Source organism: Oryx dammah, unplaced genomic scaffold (assembly GCF_014754425.2).
Source record: "Oryx dammah isolate SB20612 unplaced genomic scaffold, SCBI_Odam_1.1 HiC_scaffold_10, whole genome shotgun sequence".
In the NCBI taxonomy this organism is placed as follows: Eukaryota; Metazoa; Chordata; class Mammalia; order Artiodactyla; family Bovidae; genus Oryx; species Oryx dammah.
In genome coordinates this window covers 65,749,879-65,773,281 of record NW_024070194.1, presented here as the reverse complement: position 1 = coordinate 65,773,281, position 23,403 = coordinate 65,749,879, and the positions used below count along the sequence as shown (strand labels likewise).

General features: G+C 38.5%; 1 protein-coding gene across 1 annotated transcript in view; it reads right to left on the bottom strand.

Moving 5' to 3' along the window:
* Positions 1-23,403, bottom strand: part of LOC120869252 (ankyrin repeat domain-containing protein 26-like) — a 56,769-nt gene that overhangs the window by 19,626 nt on the left and 13,740 nt on the right. The window contains 11 exon segments of the mRNA XM_040248434.1: positions 946-1,104; positions 2,229-2,288; positions 2,570-2,721; positions 5,625-5,707; positions 9,061-9,309; positions 15,026-15,098; positions 15,193-15,221; positions 17,971-18,067; positions 19,543-19,612; positions 20,636-20,669; positions 21,703-21,744. Of these exon segments, the coding sequence (XP_040104368.1) occupies positions 946-1,104; positions 2,229-2,288; positions 2,570-2,721; positions 5,625-5,707; positions 9,061-9,309; positions 15,026-15,098; positions 15,193-15,221; positions 17,971-18,067; positions 19,543-19,612; positions 20,636-20,669; positions 21,703-21,744 (1,048 nt within the window).

Sequence of the window (23,403 nt, the reverse complement as noted above, 5' to 3'; positions counted from 1 at the left end):
CAACCATTCTGCTGTTTCTTCACGCACCTGACATCCACTTACTGAGCACACAATATGTGTTAAGGACACTCTTAATACAGGAAGCATGGTTTTTGTCATTTAGATCTTTATCATCCAAAAGGAATAATCTGTGAAAGATTGTTAATATTTTTTTTTCTATTTTATGTAAACAAAATCTTCCCCTTTTCCCTGAAATCTATAAACAACTATGAAGTTAATATGATGCGATGTTTCAGAGTACTTTACAAAATCATAGCTACTCACGAAGTTACTATCAACCAGAATCATCAAGGAATTATCAAATCCTATTCAGTATAGCCTAAGTGTTTGTAAATTCACAATTATGTAATTTTTGAAAATCTACGTGTGATTGAATTAAGTAGTCATCTGCATACTCAATTATATAGGAATATTACACTTCAGAACCAATGAACAAGCCCTTACCATAAAACTATATATGAGCAGAAGTATTATGTACAATTAGTTCACTGTAATAGTTTAAAGATGATGTCATACAATCAATAAGCTTTCTAATATTGAAAATGCAAACAAGATTAAATAAACACATCCTCCGCTGGCTCATTTCCAACAGCATACACACTCTAAAAGCTCCCCCCTTAACATAAAACAAGAAACACCTTTGAACTCCACATTCCTCTTCAATTACCATCCAGTTCTTCATTGCCTGTCCCAATAATATTTCCTACGGAGCTGTTTACGTGCATTCACTACAGTCCAGCTTGCAAGGGGACTCTTCACTGGAAGACTTCCAGCCAAAGTCACTGGTCCTCACCTTAACCTTTCAGCAACTTTCAACTATAGGTCGTCCACTAGAGTTGAGGAATGCCTTGTCTTGGCCTGTGTACTGTATTATGCTGCTCTATTTCCGGAAGTACTCAGAGCCAATATTACTTACCCTACAAACAAAGAATCTGTAGAGTGTACCTGTCATCATCTTGATTCACTCTGTTATCATTCACGTGCAGCAGACCACCAGTCAGCGAATCGGTGTTTTCAAATATCGGTGCAATCACACAGTCTTCTGGTGTCCGTTTGGCACTGTTCTTTTTCTTTACTTTCTTCCTGTGCACACCAGGGTCGCTACTTTTAAAAAATTCACAAAAAAGCCAATGTTTTCTAATAATTCAATTGATAACGAACAAAAAAACAATTCTTGTAAAATTCCAACTCTTATTCATCTTAAGTCATTGATTAACTCTCAAAACAGTTATGAAGTATGAACCATATGCAAGAAAACAAATTCTTCCTTCAAACACAGATATACAACTATGATACAATATGATATGTACGAGTTGACATACGAAAGTCATAAGTGGAATAAGGAAGGACTTATAGAAGAAGTGAAGAAAGGAGGTCTTGAGAAAGAGAAAAGGGAGAAAATCATTCTACTTGGAGATTCGAATGTGAGCACAAACATCAGGCACAGGGCATCTGGGTTGTTTCCAAGGAACCTGGAAGGAAAAGTACAAAATACATGGAAGAAAGTAGAGAGATGGATCTGGAAAGACACTGAGAAGAACCTCAAGGGCTACAGTGAAAACCTGGAGTCCACTGCCTAAGCACCTTCACTCTTCAACATGGGAGTCATAATTAGAGTTTTACTATATTTCTGTTTTGCTTCTAAATATAATAATGGAGAATTTAGGGACTTCCCTGGTGGTCCAGTGCTTCGGAGTCCACCTGCCAATACAGGGGGCACCGGTTCAATTCCTTGTCAGGGAAGATCCCACGTGCCACGGGGCAACTAAACCCATGCTGCATAGCTACTGCAGCCAGCGCCCCAGGGCCCACGCTCAGCATCCAGAGAAGCCCCCACACTGAGAAGCCCGAGCACTGTGGTGGCAGAGACCCAGTGCAACCAGAAATAAAGGAAAAAGAGAATTCACAGAAAAAAGCCACACTTAACTTAGGTGGTATTTTAAATGACATGAGGCACATATACCATGAAAGAAGAAATCAAGGAAATATTTGGCCAGAGTAGGGGGGAGTTTAATTTTAAACCACCCACATGATGGGGTGACAAGAGCATCTTGGATGAAAAGCAGGTGCCTCGTCAGTTCTCCTGCCACCAATAGCAATTTGGCCTCCATCCATGGACATACTCAAAGTGTTAGGAGAAAAAAACCTGCCAACCAAGAGTACTCTATCCAGAAAAGTTGTCTTTCAGAAAGGAAGGAGAAATAAAAACTTTCCCAGACAAAGCAAACCTGAGGGAGTTCATCACCACTAGTCCCACCTCATAAGAAATGCTGAAAGAAGTCCTCAAACTGAAACAAAAGGATGTTCATTAGTGACATAAAATAAATTTAAATATACAACACACTGGTTAAGGCAAGTATGCATTCAAATCCAGAATACTCTAATACTGTAACATGGTGGTATGTTAACAAAGGAACTCTAGTATTAAGGCTAAAGGACAAGAGTATTAAAAATAACTATATCCCTAGTAAAATGTAAAATGTGTAAATCACAAACATTAGTTCAAGTTAGAAATTACTTTATAGGAAAATAACAAATGGCCTGATGTTAAATATTGATACAGGATTACCTATCAAAATCTTCATCCTCCGTAGCAGGAAACTCCTGGCTGCTGTTTCCTCCACTCTTTCTCTGCTGACTCAATCCACTCTCATCAGCAGCACTACATTCGTTGTCTGATACTTCCACTTCACTACTTTTGAGCTTCTTCTCTTCTTGAACCTTTAGTGAAAGTTTGACACTCAGAATAATTGCTACTTCTTTATTATAAACATCTTTGTTTTCAATTTTATTATTTGCCTCAGCGTTTGCCCTGAATTTAAGTGATAAAAACATTTTTGTGCTTATTTTGCCACTTACAAGTCACTGAAATTTTTCTAAAATCTGCTCCTTTCTGTTTGAAGAAAAGAAACAAAATTCCCAAAATTTCAAAAATGGCTTTCTTCATAAGATGCAATTATTCACATTCAGTCTTCCCCATCTGACTGGCGGAGACAGAGAAATAAAAAGACAAAGACACAAAATCTGTCTTCTTCGGTCTTTACCACCTGGATTTTCCATTACACAGCCAGATGTAGAGGATGTGGCACCTTAGTGCCTCAGAGACAGAAAGGAAACTTTCTTCTTTCTGCACTAAAGCTATTCTTTTCCCTCTGCCTTTTACAATTCTTTTTTTCACTTGGATCCAGGAGATAGCAAAAAAGTAATGGTGTTCACTAAAATATATGAACCAAAGTTTACCAAAACACAAGGAGCAGAATGAAACTGAGGAGTTGTTAGTTAGTGTGGAATTCTGGAATATAAGTAACGCTTCCCAATTCCACATGCACTAACAGTCAAACCTTACAGCTAGAGGGTATAGAAATAATTGCCTACTGTCGCCCCACTATTTACCAAAAACAGCAGTAAAATTCAAAAAAGTTCAAGTTTTTGTTCAAAGCCCCTAAAGTGGCACTCCCTAGCATTTTATGGCACCAAAAGAAATGATACAATTCTGTAACCTTGAATGTGATAAATTACCAAATTCACCAGATTAATCAGGTAAGTTAAAAGTGTGACTTTGGCACAGTATTTTTAAATGCCTTAGTTGGGGATAGGGCTCATCTCCTTTTTTTTTTAACAGGAGAATACGTAGAGTTTTTTTTTTTCCTTGTCTATTGTTCAAATTCAGTCAAAGCACCTCTTACACAAAAGAGCAAACAAACAATTTAAAAACCTATTACTGAAGAAAGAAAAATCTCACAGTGTCTCAGAACTCAGTTTTCTCCTTTGGAAATAAAGACTTAATTTTTTTTTCTTTTTTGCTGAGGGTTTATATTACCTATGGGCTTCCCTGGTGGCTCAAATATTAAAGAATCCACCTTCAATGCGGGAGATGTGGGTTGGGAAGATCCCCTGGAGAAGGGAACGGTTACCCACTCTGGTATTCCAAGGACAGAGGAGCCTGGCGGGCTACAGTCCAAGGGCTCGCCAAGAGTCAGACATGACTGAGTAACTTTCACACACACACACACACACACACAACCTATGTGACAAAATCACACATGTCAAAACTTACTACATTTTAGTAAAAAACATAATGGAAAGGTCTATCTCAAAAGAAACATCTGAGAGTGGTGATTAAAGCATAAGTGGGAGTACATGTATTTGTTATTAAAAAGATTCTGAAGCAGCCATGCTGGAAATCTAAGTGCCCAGTGACTGTGGAAAGCAGAGAAGATCACACATATTCAACCACAATGAAGAGATTAGAGGGAACACGTGTTTATGTCCCTTCTCTCAGTCACTGCTTTCTTCCCATTCTATGGAAATACAACATATTTAACCCAACAGAGTTAAAGGAAAAAAAACAACAACTGCAAAACCCTAGCTGATTATACTTCTTAAGCAATTTCCTTGGTGCTTATTCTAGCTCAGAAGATCACATGGTACATAGCTAAATGAGTTTCCCAGTCCACATCAAAGACTGACAGAGACAGAATTAGGTATTAGATTGATTGAAGGACAAAAGCCATGAAAATTGTTTCCTGAATTCCTATTATTGTGATGGCAGAAATAATCTATTTCTACACAATTACCTATTTAGATGACCCCACTTTATTCATAAGTGGAAAATCAAATGGACCAGATCATTAAGAGAAAAACCAAAGCAAGAGCAAATGAACCTCTACCTCTTTCGAAAGTTGAATTTTCTTTTTCCAAAGCCAGCAACTCTACTTGTAACATGTCTATTTCATTCTTAAATCTCTGCATATCCTTCTGTAATTCTTTATTTACATGTACTTTGGATACTCTGTGACTTTTTGGTGAAGAATTCCCATTTTCTAATTCGAGTTCCATGCTTTTATCCTTACTAGCACTACAATTATCTGCATGCAGTGGCTTCCGGAAGCAGTCCTGTATTGGTTTGCCTTTCTGATCAGTATTCATAACAACAGCAGGGGTACCGTGGCTTTTTATTTGAATAATGTGTTTCATCTTCCTGGAGCGGACAAGCCACAGACTACACTGATGTGTCTGTTGGATGTCTAATTTCCGATTAGTAAGATGTTGCCTCATGTTTTGTGACATTTGCATGTCAAACTCTTGGTCTTCTTTCACTTCAAATGTAACTACTGGGTCTGCTACTTTTTTATTTTCTGTATCATTATAAAAACTCTCCTCAATTTTGATAAACATGTGTTCAATGTCTAGTTGATCATTTTCAATGTCTACTTTGTTTTCAGTGAAACAAAGCTTTGAAGATAACCGACAAGCATATCCTAGGGACCCAGAGTTTACAGACAATGGAAAAAATTTCAAGACTGGGTTCTTTTTGTTCAGGAAATGTTTGGAATACTAGAGACATAGATACTCCAAATGCATCTCTTCCCTCACAATCAAGTATATTATTTGTCATATTAGTAGATATTTCTTTTCTGTTTACTCCTTTTTTAGGGTTATCACGCAGTGAATCTTCCTCAGGACAAAAGGTAATTTTGTATTTCTCACAAATTTCACCAAACTTCTGCTTTAACTCATTTGTGATGGGTTTTAACTTACCTTTCCATTCTAATTTGCCTTGTTTGATACACATTTTCTCATATAGTATTAAACCAGAAATTGAAATTTACAGTTTTATATACCTGTGAATGGTTATTTTCATCTCCATCAAGTTTTTCTTGTGCTTCCTCTGATATCATTTCCAAGTCTAGTTCCGCTGACAAATCTGTATGTTTAGTTAAAATTACTTAGAATGTTTAGATAAAAGACATAATCTTCATTTAAAACATAGATCTAAAACATTGTATCAAATGACAGATTAAGTCATCTTAATCTTCAGCTGAATATCTACTTCTTTAAGAAATACTTCCAATGATCTAAAAATTTCAAGCAAATCCTTTGGGAAATACCAGATGTCACCAGGTTACAGGCACACAAACAGCTCAAAGATTCAGTCACAGATTCATCCAAACATCAGTGAACAAAACAATCAGAAACCAAACAAAATTTCAAAATACAGGACAGACATATAAAGTCACAATACATTCTTTTCTCTTCTTCATAACAGTACCTTTTTAACAACATGCCAAGCTTCAACTGCAACATTACTCATGGTTTACAAAATTCCTTACTTTTTATGCTTTTATCAGTTCCTTAGTCTGAAATGCTTCCCTGTACTCTTTTGACAAGTTACTTTTCATCTTTTAAGACTCAACCTGCTTTGTAAAATTGTCTTTGATTATAGCTATCTTTCCCCAGATAAAAACGTATCTCTTTCCTTGTAGCTACCTTAGTACTTTAAAGATTCTTCTAGTGTATCTTTCTAGATTTTCCTAGTGATAGACACACTTCTGAACTGTAAATTATTTCCTCACACGTCAATCCTCTTGGCTCCTAAACTGCACAGGACAAGCTCTTAAAAATCACCTTGGTATAGACAGCCAACGGGAATTTGCTGTGTGGCTCAGGAAACTCAAACAGGGGCTCTGTATCAACCTAGAGTGGTGGGATGGGGAGGGAGATGGGAGGGAGGTTCAAAAGGGAGGGGATATATGTATACCTATGGCTGATTCATGCTGATGTTTGACAGAAAACAATGAAACTCTGTAAAGCAATTATCCTTCAATAAAGAAATAAATTTTAAAAAATCACCTTGGTATAAATAGTCTTTGTTTCTTTTATTCAATAATTACTTCTTGGGTTTCTGCTCAGTACTAGATACTGGAGTTTAAAGAAAAATGTAGATAAAAGGTGTCAGGGATGGCTTTTCTGGAGATAATGCCTGAGCGGAGACTTCAAGGGAACAGAGGGCAGGAAAGGGAGAGCACTTAAGGCTGCAGCAAGACGGGGAGAGAAGCACACGCACGACAGGGTAGATATCTGTCAAAGTACAGGGACAGGGACTACTGGAGATCATGGCATCTGGCCCCACCACTTCGTGGGAAAGAGACGGGGAAACAATGGAAACGGTGACAGACTTTATTTTCTTGGGCTCGTAAATCAATGCAGATGGTGACTGCAGCCATGAAATTAAAAGACGCTTGCTCCTTGGAAGAGAAGATATGACAAACTTTGACAGCATATTCAAAACCAGAGACATTACTTTGCCGACAAAGGTCTGTCTAGTCAAAGCTGTGGTTTTTCCGGTGGTCATGTATGGATGTGAGAGTTGGACCATAAAGAAGACTGAATGCCAAAGAACTGATGCTTTTCAGCTGTGGTGTTGGAGAAGACTCTTGAGAGTCCCTTGGACTGCAAGGAGATCCAACCAGTCAGTGCTAAAGGAAATCAGTCCTGAATATTCATTGGAAGGACTGATGCTGACGCTAAAGCTCCACTACTTTGGCCACCTGATGTGAAGAACTGACTCACTGGAAAAGACCCTGATGCTGGGAAAGATTGAAGTCAGGAGGAGAAGGGGACGACAGAGGATGAGATGGTTAGATGGTATCACCGACTCGATGGACGTGAGTTTGAGCAAGCTCTGGGAGATGGTGAAGGACAGGGAAGCCTGGTGTGCTGCAGTCCATGGGGTCACAGAGAGTCAGACACGACTGAGCGATTGTACAACAACAACAGAACAGGTGATGGGGGCCTCAACAGCAGTTCAGAATTCCAGGGCAAAGGACAGAAAGAGAGAGAGATGGAGAGTCGGGCAGAAGTCAGATTATGAAAGCATCAATGGCGCTTTAAGAGGTCTAGACATTAACGTGATTTAGAGTGCTTCATGGTCATGTGTGCTTTTGAGATTGGTGACTAAACGCTCAGGGAGGGATGAAACTGAAGAGAACAGAAATAAAATGAGGAAGATGAATCTGAAGGCATTAACAGCGGGGTAAAAAGGTGATGCAGGCCTGAACTGAGGGAGTGTTTCCAGAAATATTTAGGATATAAAACTTTCAGGGTCTAGTATAGAATAAATCTTTAAGAACCCAATAAATGTACAAATCCTGGGACTCTGAAGGAGTAGATTGTGCTTGTTATTTTATAAAAAGTGTCGGCTGAGAAGAGAAACAACATGAACTGACTGAAGTTGCTTCTATTTATTTTGTAGTTTTCCTATTCCACACCATCCAGTGTTGGAGGGACTTGTGTAGCTGTTTTATTTGAATCTGTGTTTCCTGGACTTACCAAACTCACGGAGAAAGAAGAGCAAATGACTCAGTTGTATAGATTAAAAAAAAAAGAGAGACAAACACTTTGAGTTTAGAACTTGCAGTCACTATTCTAGGAGATAACTGAGAATCTTTTGTAAATGCAAAGGTGAGGATAGAAACAAAAAACTACAGGAGTGTAAAAAGAAACAGTGTATGATTTCTTACTATAGCCCTGACCACATAACTGATTAAAGGCACTAAATTAATTAGTATTTACGGACAACACGTTATTAGACGTGGTTACTTAATAGACTGGGCATTCTAGTAGAAGCAGAATTGATCTTCTGTATACTGCTTTTAAATGATACAGCACTCCTTCAAACCAACATCCCTTGTGAACTCTTAATTCATTACAAATAATAAAACAAGTTGATATTATGTGGACAGAGCTGAGAAGGAGGTACTATGTAACAAATTTCCCATGACTCCCATTACCACTGGGAAAGCCAATTCTAAAATATATTAAGTCAGAAAACACAAGAAATATTTTAATACTTGGTTTCAGAGCTGCTTTTGCAGTTATCCTGAATATAATGATAACTAATATTTATGAATTTAGAGCTATATAAAAATACTGCTACAAAGTCACGTTTTAAGAAGGCAATCTCTGTCTACCTAGGTCTCCCAACTAGTCCCAGAGTTCTAAATATAATCCTCCTACTCACTCTCAGGTGTATGCTAAATACTAGCCAAAATGAACTTACTTTCTCCTAACTCTCTTTATTATTTATTGTATTACTACGGTCAGAGGGAGAATGCAACATCTTGCTAAGAGGTATTTATTGGTATTGGCCGTAGGTTGTATGAAAGGAGTCAACACAAGGTAGATTTTGCCACAAAATCTCTAATTTGGAAACGTCAGAATGACGGTAAGGCCGTGCCCAGGTGGCGCACGGCTGAGTGCCCTGGGCTTCTGCATTACCTTGTTTGCTTTCTCTGTTTTCCAGCAGCTGAGACTGGCACAGGTCATGGAGCGTGGAATTCCCTACCAGAAACACCGCCGCAATATTCCTCTTCACTTTATCTGCTATGGTCATCTGTCCAAATTCTGTGGATGTTGACTGATTTTTGGTCACTGACTGTGACATCAATGGACACTGATCATCAACTCTCAAATGCCCAGCTCTCTGACAAGTCTCAACACTGAGGCGCAAAGCAGTAGAAGCCAAATCTGAAAAATGTGAGAACAAAGTCTCCCTTTATTAGAATGTAAGAATACAACTCTGACTAACTTGGGCAAAGTCTTTCCTCAGAGAATCAGTTCCAAGTCCTCCGCTCCCTTCAGACTCACTAGTCCTTCCCAGCTTACTGTATCTTATCTTCAAAGAGACATTAACTAGTGTATCTCATTTCTTCTGTTTTTAATTTTCTAGTATTATTTACTTTGATTCACTCAATTTCTATTACATAAGTCTGTATTCCATAAGAACTTTACTAATAATTATTTGTTTTCAACATACAAATATTTTATTAACAAAATATACGTCTAACTTATTTTACATTTAATTATGCCTTACAATACTGTATGCTCTAGAGACCATGGTTTTTAAAAACACTTTTAATGAATGGTATTACTTTAATTAATGGTACAAACCTAGACAACATCAAAAAGCAAAGACATCACTTTGTCGACAAAGGTCCACACAGCCAAAGCCATAGTTTTTTCAGTATCATGTACGGATGTGAGAGTTGGACCATAAAGAAGGCTAAGCACCTAAGAACTGATTCTTTCAAACTGTGGTGCTAGAGAAGACTCTTGAGAGTTCCTTGGACAGCAAAGAGATCAAACCAGTCAATCCTAAGAGAAATCAACCCTGAATGCTCATTGGATGGACTGATGCTGAAACTGAAGCTCCAATACCTTGGGCACCTGATGTGAAGAGCCGATTCACTGGAAAAGATCCTGATGCTGGGAAAGACTGACAGCAGGAGGAGAAGGGGAAAGCAGAGGATGAGATGGTTGGATAGCACCGCTGATTCAATGAATGTGAACTTGGGCAAACTCCAGGAGATGGTGAGGCACAGGGAGGCCTAGCGTGCTGCAGTCAATGGGGTCACAAAGAGTTGGACATGATTAGCGACTGAACACCACCACCAACTGCTTTAATTACAATGAGACGGTCTTCCTCAAACTATCAGTATCTTCAGAACTGATTTTTTAAGCCTTGAATAAACATCATAAACTTATATAGGAAATCATAGCTTTGTGGGTCACTAATTGTTTCCATGTGAAAACAGGGTAAGTTTAGGACCACACTGGATCCAAAGAGCACAGAGCACCATGAGGCAAAAATGAATGCAACACAGAAATATTTGCTTTTAAAAAAAAGGAACTGTCAGGTCTTAATTTCTTAAGAGATGTCAAAGAAACAAGCAAGAAATGTAAAAGTGAACTTTAAATCCTGTGTCACCACAAGGGACCCTTTATCATTTCACATCCAACCACGTCAATGGTTTCAAATGATGGTTCCCAATGTGCCCTGAGAATCCCTGAAGTCCAGAGACTTGGGTCAGGGGGTCTAAGAGGTCAAAACTATTTTCACAGTAACAGTAAACGTCACTTCCATTCTCATTCTGTTCTGAGTGCACAGTGGAGTTCTTCAGAGACAGCATATGTGATAGCAAAACTCTAATGACTAATGGAATCAGCCATTAGGATTGTGTGTGCCGTGCTTTATGTGTTTAGTTCATCTTCCAGGAGTGTCTGGTGGAGGCGTGGGTCGGCAGTGGCCTGCTGCAGTGATCATGGGGACACTGAGAGCAACAGTGCAAACACAGGACCTTTTGAAAGACATCACCATTAGCTTCACCATCTCCACCATAGGTGGGCCTCTAGGTCAAAAAACAGGGAGGGAACACAGCCCCACCCACCAACAGAAAATTGGATGAAAGACTGACTGAGCGTGGCCCCGCCCATCAGAACAAGATCCTCAGTCAGTCTTTTCCATCTGGAAGCATCCATAAGCCGCTTATCCTTCTCTATCAGAGGGCAGATAGAACGAAAACCACAATCACAGAAAACTAACCAAACTGATCACAAGGACCATAGCCTTGTCTAATTCAATGAGACTCTGAGCCAACCAGTGTATGGCCACTCAACATGGATGGGTCATGGTGGAGCGTTCTGACAAAATGTGGTCCACTGGAGAGGGGAATGGCAAGCCACTTCAGTATTCTTGCCTTGAGAGCCCCATGAACAGTATGAAAAGACACAAAGACAGGACACTGAAAGATGAACTCCCCAGGTCGGTGGGTGCCCAATATGCTACTGGAGATCGGTGGAGAAATAACTCCAGAAACAATGAAGAGACGTAGCCAAAGCAAAAACAATAACCAGTTGTGGATGGGACTGGTGATGGAAGCAACGTCTGATGCTGTAAAGAGCAATATTGCATAGGAACCTAGAAAGTTAGGTCCATGAATCAAGGCAAATGGGAAGTGGTCAAACAGGAGATGGCAAGAGTGAACATCAACATTTTAGGAATCAGTGAATAAAATGGACTAGAATGGGTGAATTTAACTCAGATGACCATTATATCTACTACAGTGGGCAAGAATCCCTTAAAAGAAATGGAGTAGCCATCATACTCAACAAAAGAGTCTGAAATGCAGTACTTGGATGCAATATCAAAAACAACAGAATGATCTCTCTTCGTTTCCAAGGCAAACCATTCAATATCACAGTAATCCAAGTCTATGCCCTGACTACTAATGCTGAAGAGGCTGAAGTTGAGCAGTTCTATGAAGACCTACAAAACCTTCTAGAACTAACACCTAAAAATGATGTCCTTTTCATTGTAGGGGACTGGAACTCAAAAGTAGGAAGTCAAGAGATACCTGGAGTAACAGGCAAATTTGGCCTTGCAGTACAAAATGAAGCAGGGCAAAGACTAACAGAGCTTTGCCAAGAGAAACCACTAGCCATAGCAAAGACCCTCTTCTAACAGCACAAAAGAAAACTCTACACATGGACATCACCAGATGGTCAATACCTAAATCAGACTGATTATATTCTTTGCAGCCAAGGATGGAGAAGTTCTATATAGTCAGCAAAAAGAAGACGGGAGCTGATTGTGGCTCAAATCATGAACTCTTTATTGCCAATTTCAGACTAAAATTGAAGAAACTAGAGAAAACCACTAGACCATTCAGGTATGACCTAAATCAAATCCCTTAGGATTATACAACAGAAGTGACAAATAGACTCCAAGGGATTAGATCTGATAGACAGAGTGCCTGAAGACCTATAGACGGAGGTTCGTGACATTGTACAGGAGGCAATAACTAAGACCATCCCCAAGAAGAAATGCAAAAAGGCAAAATGGTTGCCTGAGGAGTCCTTACAAATAGCTGAGAAAAGAGAAGCTGAAGGCAAAGGAGAAAAGGAAAGATATGCCCATTTGAATGCAGAGTTCCAAAGAATATCAGGAGAGAAAAGAAAGCCTTCCTCAGTGATCAATGAAAAGAAATAGAGGAAAACAATAGAATGGGAAAGACTAGAATCTCTTCAAGAAAATCAGAGATACTAAGGGAACATTTCATGTAAAGATGAGCACAATAAAGGATAGAAATGGTATGGACCTAACAGAAGCAGAAGATATTAAGAAGAGGTGGCAAGAATACACAGAAGAACTGTACAAAAAAGATCTTCATGACCCAGAGAAGCACCATGGTGTGATCACTCTCCTAGGGCAAGACATAATGGAATGCGAAGTCAAGTGGGCCTTAGGAAGCATCACTACAAAAAAAGCTAGTGGAGGTGATGGAATTCCTGTTGAGCTATTTCAAATCCTAAAAGATGATGCTGTGAAAATTTGGAAAACTCAGCAGTGGCCACAGGACTGGAAAAGGTCAGTTTTCATTCCAATCCCAAAGAAAGGCAATGCCAAAGAATGCTCAAACTATCGCACAATTGCACTCATCTCACATGCTAGTAAAGTAATGCTCAAAATTATCCAGGCCAGGCTTCAGCAATACATGAACCATGAACTTCCAGATGTTCATGCTGGATTTAGAAAAGGCAGAGGAACCAGAAATCATATTGCCAACATCCATTGGATCATCAAAAAAGCAAGAGAGTTCCAGAAAAACATCTTCTTCTGCTTTATCGACTATGCCAAAGCTTTTGACTGTGTGGATCACAACAAACTGGAAAATTCTTAAAGAGATGGAAACACCAGACTGCCTGACCTGCTTCCTGAGATATCTGTATACAGGTCAAGAAGCAACAATTAGAACTGGACATGGAACAACAGACTGATTCCAAATAGGGAAAGGAGTACGTCAAGGCTGTATATTGTCACCCTGCTTATTTAACTTGTATACAAAGTACATCATGTGAAATGCTGGGCTGGATGAAGCATAAGCTGGAATTAAGATTGCCAGGAGAAATATCAATAACCTCAGATATAACCTCAGATATGCAGATGATACCACCCTTATGGTAGAAAGCAAAGAAGAACTAAAGGGCCTCTTGATGAAAGTGAAAGTGGAGAGTGAAAAAGTTGGCTTCAAACTCAACATTCAGAAAACTAAGATCATGGCATCTGCTCCCAACACTTCATAGCAAAAAGATGGGGAAACAATGGAGACAGTGACAGGCTTTATTTTCTTGGGCTCCAAAATCACTGCAGATGGTAACTGCAGCCATGAAATTAAAAGATGCTTGTTCCTTGGAAGAAAAGTTATGACCAACCTAGACAGCATATTAAAAAGCAGAGACATTTTTTTGCCAGGATCGGTCCATCTAGTTAAAGCTCTGGTTTTTCCAGTAGTCATATATGGATGTGAGAGTTGGGACTATAAAGAAAGCTGAGCACCAAAGAATTGATGCTTTTGAACTGTGGTGTTAGAGAAGAGTCTTGAGACTCCCTTGGACTGCAAGGAGATCAAACCAATCAATTCTAAAGGAAATCAGTCCTGAATATTCATTGGAAAGACTGATGCTGAAGCTGAAACTCCAATACTCTGGCCATCTGATGTGAAGAACCAATTCATTTGAAAAGACCCTGATGCTGGGAAAGATTGAAGGCTCAAGGAGAAGGGGAAGACAGAGGATGAGATGGTTGGATGGCATCACCAACTGGACGGACACGAGTTTGTATAAGCTCCAGGTGTTGGTGATAGACAGGGAAGCCTGGTGTACTGCAGTCCACAGGGTCGCAAAGAGCTGGACATGACTGAGCGACTGAACTGAACTCCAATAGAGTGAACATCAATAGACAAAAACAAAAGCTCCTTGGAATTCTCAATAATTTTTAAGTATTAAAAGTATAAAAGCATCCTAAAGCCAAAAACTTTCAGAATCACTATTTTAAAATATTATGTCATCAAATAGTCATTAAAGTATGATTACTTCCCCTACTTTCAATAATCAAAGACACCATAAACTCACATACACAAACACACACACACTGTCTGCTAACCAAAACATCTGATAACAACACTAAAATGAAATAATTATAAGCCGAAATATAACTGACATATTAGCAAATGAAGCTTTACTCTAGGTAAAGGTCAGAGATCAAGTAAGCATTTTTGGGCAATGGAAAAATCTTAAGAGTCTAATAATTAATCTGAGAATAATTAATTAATTAATAATAATAATTAATTCCTGAGAAGCATAGAGTTTCCAAACTGAGAACTTCAGGGTATCAAAACATATACGGAAACATACTGAGTTCAAGCTTACATTTCAAAAATTTCTTGTTTTTATGCTTGTACCTATCTTTTTTTTTCAAAACATGGATACCAACAATAACATTTGGATTATGTATGTCAAATCCTTCAATTAAATTTGCAAAAAGAAGTCAGGACTATGAAGACTTAGCATTCCAAATATTTCAGTGTCCCTCTTTCCAGAGTTAAGTGTGTATTGCAAAATTTACCTGAACTGGATGTTTGTAAATCCTTCATTCTGACTGTTTTACTAGGAACAGAATCTTTCACTAAGACTGCAGGCTGAATGGGTTTGGAAACAAGTTGATTAATAAATAATGTACACATGATACAATCTACAGTTCATAATTCAAGATAAAAACATAAACGTTTTTACCTTCACATTAGGATATTTCCCAGGAGAATCTAAAAGGCAAAAGGGACACAGAGTTAATTTCATGTAAACATGAAAGCCAGCTGTACATCCAGGCAGAGTTAGGACTCAGCAGAAACCTCGCACTCAGCCTTGGCAGTGAATACATTCGGTTTTAGTGTCTTGATTTTAGGGGTATGTTAGGATACCAGCAAAACAGACATAGGAATCCACAATGGATAGTGAAGAAACAATAGAAATACAGGTTTAACAAAACATGCAGTTAAGATTTCAAAAGTAACATTACGTTTTTAATGAATTTATAAAATACTAAAGTGCACACAGACCAATGTGAACATGCCGACTGATGAGGAGAAAAGTGATCTTAATCAGAGGAGCAAACCATGACCCCAAGAAGATAAACATGAAAGCTGATGGTAAAATGCACCAGTATATCTTGAATGCAATACAGCAGCTATCATTTACACCATTATACTGCAAGTATTTATCATGTTCTTCTATCTGCCCAGTCATTTAAGAAGTACACAGTGCGATGACAGTTCACCAGAAGGTATAGTTCATTTCTCATCGGAGAAAGAGTAATGAACTGATTACCCTGGATATACACTTGTAGATAAATGGCTCATAAAAATATTCATTATTTTTCCATATCTATGTGGGCTACTGGTATGTCTACATGTCTTGGCTCCTCTAGTTGGGCCATCTTAAAGTTTCTCAATCCACTCACAGAAGAAGGTATATAAAACACATCTAGGAAATAATGTATAATAAATTCTCAATATTGAAATACAATTATCAAAAAGGAAATAATAAATTTAATTGCCACAGAATGATTAGACATTGAAAATCTTGCATGTTTTAAAATCAGTATAGTACTTATTGAAAATATTTCTAGTATTTAGGGAATGAAGCCTATTAACCTGTTTTGTTTCAAAACTTAGTTTGGTTTGATACATCAAGCTAATGTTTCAAAGGATCTCTATAAAACAACTTTCAAAAAATCAGCTATCTTAAAAAGAAAAAAGTCAGTGTCTCCATATTCAAATTAATCTAATTTGAATAACAAATACCAATACAACACATATCTTTGATGCCTGAGAGTTACTTGGAGTGGCTGGAGTTTCCCCCACTTCTAGCACCCCCTCCTACCTCTAGTATTCTCTGGAGCAACAATGATCTTATCTCTTTTCAGTGCAAATACACTGAAGCCATTTAGGAGGAGTTCTCTCAAGTTTCCTCATCAACTCCGAACTCACCTCCCTAAGGCCCACTTTCCTCCCTTCATCCTTTCACTAGATTCTCTCCTATCCAAAGGGTAGTAATCTCTGGATCTGTGGTCTTAATTCTTCCCCCTTTACATTCTTTCTACGGATCAGCCCCACCACTTCTTTTTCCCTTTTTGCTTAGCAATGGTATCTTACACCTATAATTACGACTACGACTTTTTGCTTCTCTCTGGCTATAGACACACTCAGAAAGAAAAACATAATAATGCTTTTCCTTGATCCTGTTATGCCCTGTACTATCCAATGTTCTTCTAGATTTCTCTAAATGCAAGGCTACACCCTTGCTACTCGGAGAGCTTGTCAGAAACACAGATTCACAGACCTCCTGCTCAGCATGTGCACTTCACACAAGGTCCAAAGGCGACTAATTAAACTTTGAGAAACTCTGGTCTATACGGAGTCTGCTTCTACTTTAAAAGTGAAAGTGAAAGTCACTCAGTCATGTCCAGTTCTCTAGGCTAGCATACTGGAATGGGTAGCCTTTCCCTTTTCCAGGGGATCTTCCTGACCTGGGAATCAAACCAGGGTCTCCTGCATTGCAGGTGGATTCTTTACCAACTGAGCTAACAGAGACATCAACTTAATTTATTCTCCTGAAAGCTTCGCCTCAACTTCCTCACTCTAACACTTACCCCCAAAGTGAAACTGCATTGCAAGTGGGAAACTTTCCAGTGGACTATCATGTTGTAGGTTACTTGATCTCTGTATCACGCCCCCTGCTTGCTCCTTCTTTCTAGTTCTCTTTTGTTGGCCTATGTGACACCATCCTATAAAGCAGCAACATTTCGTATGACTCCAATTTGCAAACATTTACAGCTGAGCACCTATGCCCACGCTCCCCCACAGAGGATAACACACAGCTCTGCACGCCCAGGGACCGCAATCCTGAATGCCTCCCTAACAATGAGGAAGACAGGAAGGGGGGAAAACTTTGCTGTTCTTCTCTGACAAGTTTTGGTGCTGGAAGCTCACTTCAAATGCATCGTCCATATCAAATACTCTCCCTTTATCTAGAGACCTTCATTACTTATTGCCCCCTTCCCCCACAGACCTGTGCTTCCTTTCCTTCATTTCCTCCCTGTACCCTCTGCCTCACTCATCCTTCATTCCCTCTTGCCTCTTTATTTCTTGACCTTCCTTAGGCTGTACAGTATCTTGAAACAGAACTAATAATTTTTTGGGGGTCATGTGTCACATGGAATCTTAGTTCCCTTACCAGGGATCAAACCTGCACCCCCTGCATTGGAGAGTCTTAACCAGAGTCTTAAACATTGGACTGTGAAGGAAGTCTAGGAACTAATAACTGAGTCCTTAAACTGGATTCTCAATGTAATCTGTGGCTGAAACCTGATAAAATACATAATTTCCCTCCTCCTCTTTTTCTTCACTATGTCTTCTCTGACAGGTGATTTTCTTTGGTGATTAGAACATATCAGCAATCCCATTTTAATTCAATATTTTGTCAAATGACTTTTCTATAAAATACAGTTCTTACCTTCTACTTGTCCATTTACTGTCTTTTTTCCTCTTGGACCAGCAGCTCCAGATAAACAATCCACATACTTCTCTGGAAGGTTCTCAGAGATACTCTGCTAAAATTAATGTTAATAATGAGTTGCATGAAGATTTCCTAATCTCTTTTGAAGAAAATACCCTACTTTTAAAAACTGCCTACTTTGAACCCAGTTAAGACAGGTTTTGCCAAGATCCCATAGCTGCTTAAGTGACAGAACTGGTTTCAGAATTCTGAGGAGAATGTATGGCTTGAAAAGAAATATTTAATAGAATACAAGATGGGGCTAAAAAGAAAGTCAACAACTTTTAATCTAAAATTCTCAGCTCACAATTGGAGGACACTGAAAAATATAGTGTAATCTTTTTTTTTTAATCCCATATTTCTTATTTATTTCCATGCTATGCAGGACCTCATTCCTCAACATAACTCAAGTGAACTTCTACATCCTAAATATTAAAAAGGGAATATAAAAATGTCATATTTTCAGAATTCAGATTTAACAGATATATTATGTATAGTATATTACCTGTAACATTATATACAATTCCATTTGTCTCTTCACTAATTCACATTCAAAAACTATTAAAATGGCTCTTACATTCACGACCTATGCTACAGGCTCCAGGAGATGCACAACTGCTTCCTGAACGTCACTCATTTATACTGATACAGGGTCTATAAGACGAATATTTAAATGAGAATAATACAAAATCTCTAAATTCTGAAGTTTCAGAATGTGACACAAGGACTTAGAGGAGGTTTTTTAAAAACTAAAATAGAAAAATAAATCTGACGTTGTAAGTTTTATCTTACAGATATTAAAAGTCTCTGCTCCTACAGCTGGTTATTGTTTTAGGCAAAACGTGTATTCTTCAATGAGATGAAGAGTTGGGAATATCCTCTTAATGGAATGTTTTAGAAAACACAGTGGAATCCCTTTATAATATGGATTTTGAGAAATAGAATTTTAATTTCTAAATCTCATCATATCAACAATTATTTTAGTCTTAATGCAGAGCCAAAACAAAACAGAGAAAAAAAAATAAAAAAGACTACCCTCTTAACAACTCTAAAAAACCAAAATAAAGTGTCTGCGGGTGGGGGTCGGAAACTAGGTGATATAGGCTATATAGTTTTGGAACTGAAAGGCTCCAGGAAGATTCCATGGTCATTACAATGTCCACTAAAGATATCATTATGAGTATTACATAAGTCATGTCCTTATGGTTTAAAAGTCACAGTAAGACTCTTTATCCTTGACCAAATTTCTTATTTCCTCCACTGTGGGAAAGCTTTTCCCAATACAATTTTTCTGTCACTATGTATTTTTCAGCCCATTTTTTTCTTCACCCCACCTTCCATATTTACCAAAGTAAAAAAAAAAAAAAAAAAATCAACTAGTCATATGTTTATAAAATAGTTTGCTCTGACCAATTTTCCACTGCAGACATAAAACAGTGAGAGGGACACCACTGCTGAATTTTAAAGAGTAAATGCTACATGAAACTAAATTCAGAGCACAAAAACTAATTTCACAACAGAACACTTTACCTCGGTTTCAAAATCTAAGCCTTCATCATTTGATATAAGCCATAAATCATCACCAGGTTTGCTGGAAAACCTTTACAGCAAAAACAAACAACAACAATGAGTGGAAACATTTTTAAAAAAAAACATATTTTGATGTGGACCATTTTTAAAGTCTTTATTGAATTTGTTGCCATGTTGGTTCTGTTTTGTATTTTGGCTTTTTGGCCCCAAGGCATGTGGGATCTTAGCTCCCCCAACCAGGGATTGAACCCACACCACCTGCATTGGAAGGAGAAGTCTTACTAACTGTCTTAACCACTGCACCAAAGGGACGTCTCCAAAACAGTCTTTAGTTACACCTGTTTCTGCTTCTATCTTTCCCAATCTATGAAATATCTAGTTAAGGCTCATTCTTAGTTTCCTTAACAAAGAGTGACAGCCGATATACTGGCAGAGCCTGAAAATAATTTGATTTCACCAAGCCCTAATCGGTGACCTTAAAATCCAATTGATGGACTGACATAACTTTTGTTTCCCCAAACTGGAATAAACCTGATGACTTAAAACAAAGAGGAAGGATATGCTACTCCTTCTCCATTGTCTGTCCCTGGCTCAGAGACTAACCTGTGTCCATCAAAAATGGTAGTCTTGGTTCTTCAGTAGGGGAAACACTTATTGAGAAGGCCCCACTTCTCCCTTTTACTCTAAAGGGAGTACAAGAGTTCCCCGCAATGTCTAAAACTTAAAATGGACACAAGTCAAAGAACTACATTATATCTTTAGTTTATATGCTACATGGGTACTTCTCAATCTTTGCTGAGGGACACAAGAGTGGGCATGGGAAACAGGCAGGCCAGCTGTCAAATCACAGGTCAACTCATTTTAACCATGGAATCACGGGTCAATTCATCAACCTCCTGAACCACAGGTGGCTAATTAAGTAAAAGTAGGACACAGCTACTTTACAAAGCTGCTGTGATGACTCAGGAGGTCACAAATGTTAAGCACGTAATGCAGTGTCTAACCCAGAGGAGAACATTCAACAAACATTAGTTTCTCTTCCCCGTGTTCCCTTACTTAAACATACAATTTTAAAACATCTATAAAATCCTACCTGCTTAAACAGTTTTCTTCAGAACTCTCATCCACTATTAAAGAAAAAAGTAAGACATTTTAATTAACAAAAGAAAAGTACAGAATATTAAAACCTCAAGACTGATGCTCTGCTTAAAAGTATTCCTTTGGGACCACACCTGGAGACCACACTAGAGGGAATAGTGATTGTACTATACTCGCAGGCCATTAATGCCTAAGAATCACTCCTCTCCTTTATATCATCAAATGCAAAACAAAAAAAAAGAAGAAAGGGCTGTTTACAATGACCATAATCCTAACCAAACTCTAGAAGACTGACAGAAAGTTATGCTACACCATTAATAGAATCAGTACTATAAACTGACAATAGCACATTTAAAGAGCACAGTATTTCTGGACTTCCATTGCCTGGAGCAGGTGTCTTGCTGGGACATAACACAACTTCTCTGGCTCTTCAGTTCAGGATGAAAATGCCCTCTCACAGAGAAGCTTGGTCTACAGGCACTAAACTTCAGAGCGTGGTAAAACATAGGAAACAAAGTCTTCCTGGCCCTATTTCAGGATGCAAGAGAAGTATGAAAGATGTAGCGATTCCAGATTTAGAAAGAATAATCTCTTGAAAGGAAGGTGGGTGAAGGCAAATGGGTAAACGGGGTCAACAGGGTGGTGAGGATGGGGACTAGACTTGTAGTGGTGAGCAGGCAGTAGGGTACACATAGGCTGAACTTTTAAAAAAAGTTTTAAATATATATATGTATATGTATATACACGCACATACACTAATATATTTAAAAAGAATCTCTTGAGACTATGTCCTTCCACTGCTCAAGAGTATCTGAACCACACAGAGCAGGATGGTCCAAACAGTCCTGTGCACTAGTGAGGATATCATTATATCAATCCTCCCCATTATATGGCAAATGTTGACAGAAATCATGCTTCTTCAGGTTGGAAGGCATACATCATCAGATCCGAAGCTGATGAACAAGGGGAGGGATGGAAGGAAGGAGGGGGTGATGGACTCTGGTGCTGTTGGACAACATTTCACACGTGTCGTCTTGATTTGATGCTGGAGGGATGACTCACATGCAGTGACTTCACGGGGACAGGAGTCCTGGTAGCTCGTGCCTGGAGGGCAGGGGCAGTGATTTTTAAATGTTTGCACTCTGTGACATCAGAACAATGCTTAGTACATAAAAGACGTTTGACAGTTATCTGTTTAGTGAACAAATGGACAAATAAATAAGCATGTTTTCTTTGAAAATTTTGTTTAGAAAAATACAGAAAGTGACCAGGGACAACTCTATTCTATTCTGAGCATATCGAAAACCAAGACTCTATGTCATTTCTGTATCTCCTCTGACATATTAAACCAACCTACAGTTCTTTGATGGAACTGTATGTTTCGTCATCAAGCCGTGCCCAACTCTTGTGACCCCCATGGACTACAGCTCACCAAGCTCTTCTGTCCATGGGATTTCCCAGGCAAGAATACTGCAGTGGCTTGCCATTTCCTTTTCCAGGGGATATTCCTGACCCACGGATCGAATCCGTAACTCCTGCATTGGCAGGCAGATTCTTTACTAACTACTGAGCCACCTTTGATTAGAGGTTTACTAAGTTAAAGGTGTCCTCAGACAGCTTGTTCAATGTGCTAAATGCCACCATGAGGGGACCTAACACTGTTTTTGTTAATGTGAAGCATTTTTAGTGCTTTTATTAGAAACTGCAGAGTCCCAAGTTCATCTATTTGAATATCTATTATGATAATCTTTTAACTGATGGCAAGAGAACATCTTGTTCTTTCAAAACTATACTGTCATGACAATTATCCAACACAGAAGTAAACATTTGGTCCTAATAAAGTCAACCTATCTCACTCTTTTTGGATCTGTAAGGAATGAAGTTGGTAATAGAAACCTTGTTGGTACAACAATAGGCAAAATAACTGGTTTTCAACCAGGCATTGCTTTTCTGCCTTCTATACTATTGGTAAGATTATTTAAAAAATAATCTCTCACTGGTATGCTGCACACTGGCTCAGCTTTGCAGTTCTTATTGTTTATCATTTCTTAGCCTACCAGGAAGGGATTATTGAAGTTCCCAGTTTTAATGATGGTAACTTTTTAGTAAGACTAATCACTAAACAGTAACTAATAACTATTCATTCACTAAATGTAAACCATTTGTAAAAGTTAAAGTTCACTTTTATAAGAAGTCTAATTTGCTATAATATGATTATAGATGAAATATACATCATGCTAACTTAAATTTTTTTTTTCTTATTTATACAAAGATCTAATGTAGGGCCATATTAAATACATGAATTTCTTTTCAGACAATACTGTCTCTGATTTTAAATTACCTACAATTAACTTCTTAAACAATTCTGAATACTAGACTATTAAGAAATTAATAAAAAATAAAATACATATGCTGCTGCTGCTGCTCAGTTGCTGCTCACTTGCTTCAGTTGTGTCCTACTCTGTGCGACCCCATAGACGGCAGCCCACCAGGCTCCCCCGTCCCTGGAATTCTCCAGGCAAGAACACTGGAGTGGGTTGCCATTTCCTTCTCCAATGCATGAAAGTGAAAAGGGAAGTGAAGTCACTCAGTCGTGTCCAACTCCTAGCAACCCCATGGACTGCAGCCTACCAGGCTTCTCCGTCCATGGGATTTTCCAGGCAAAAGTACTAGAGTAGGGTGCCATTGCCTTCTCCAGAATACACATGCAATTTATACTAACTTTTTCATAGTTCTTGCATTATTGAAACTTCCTCACTCCTA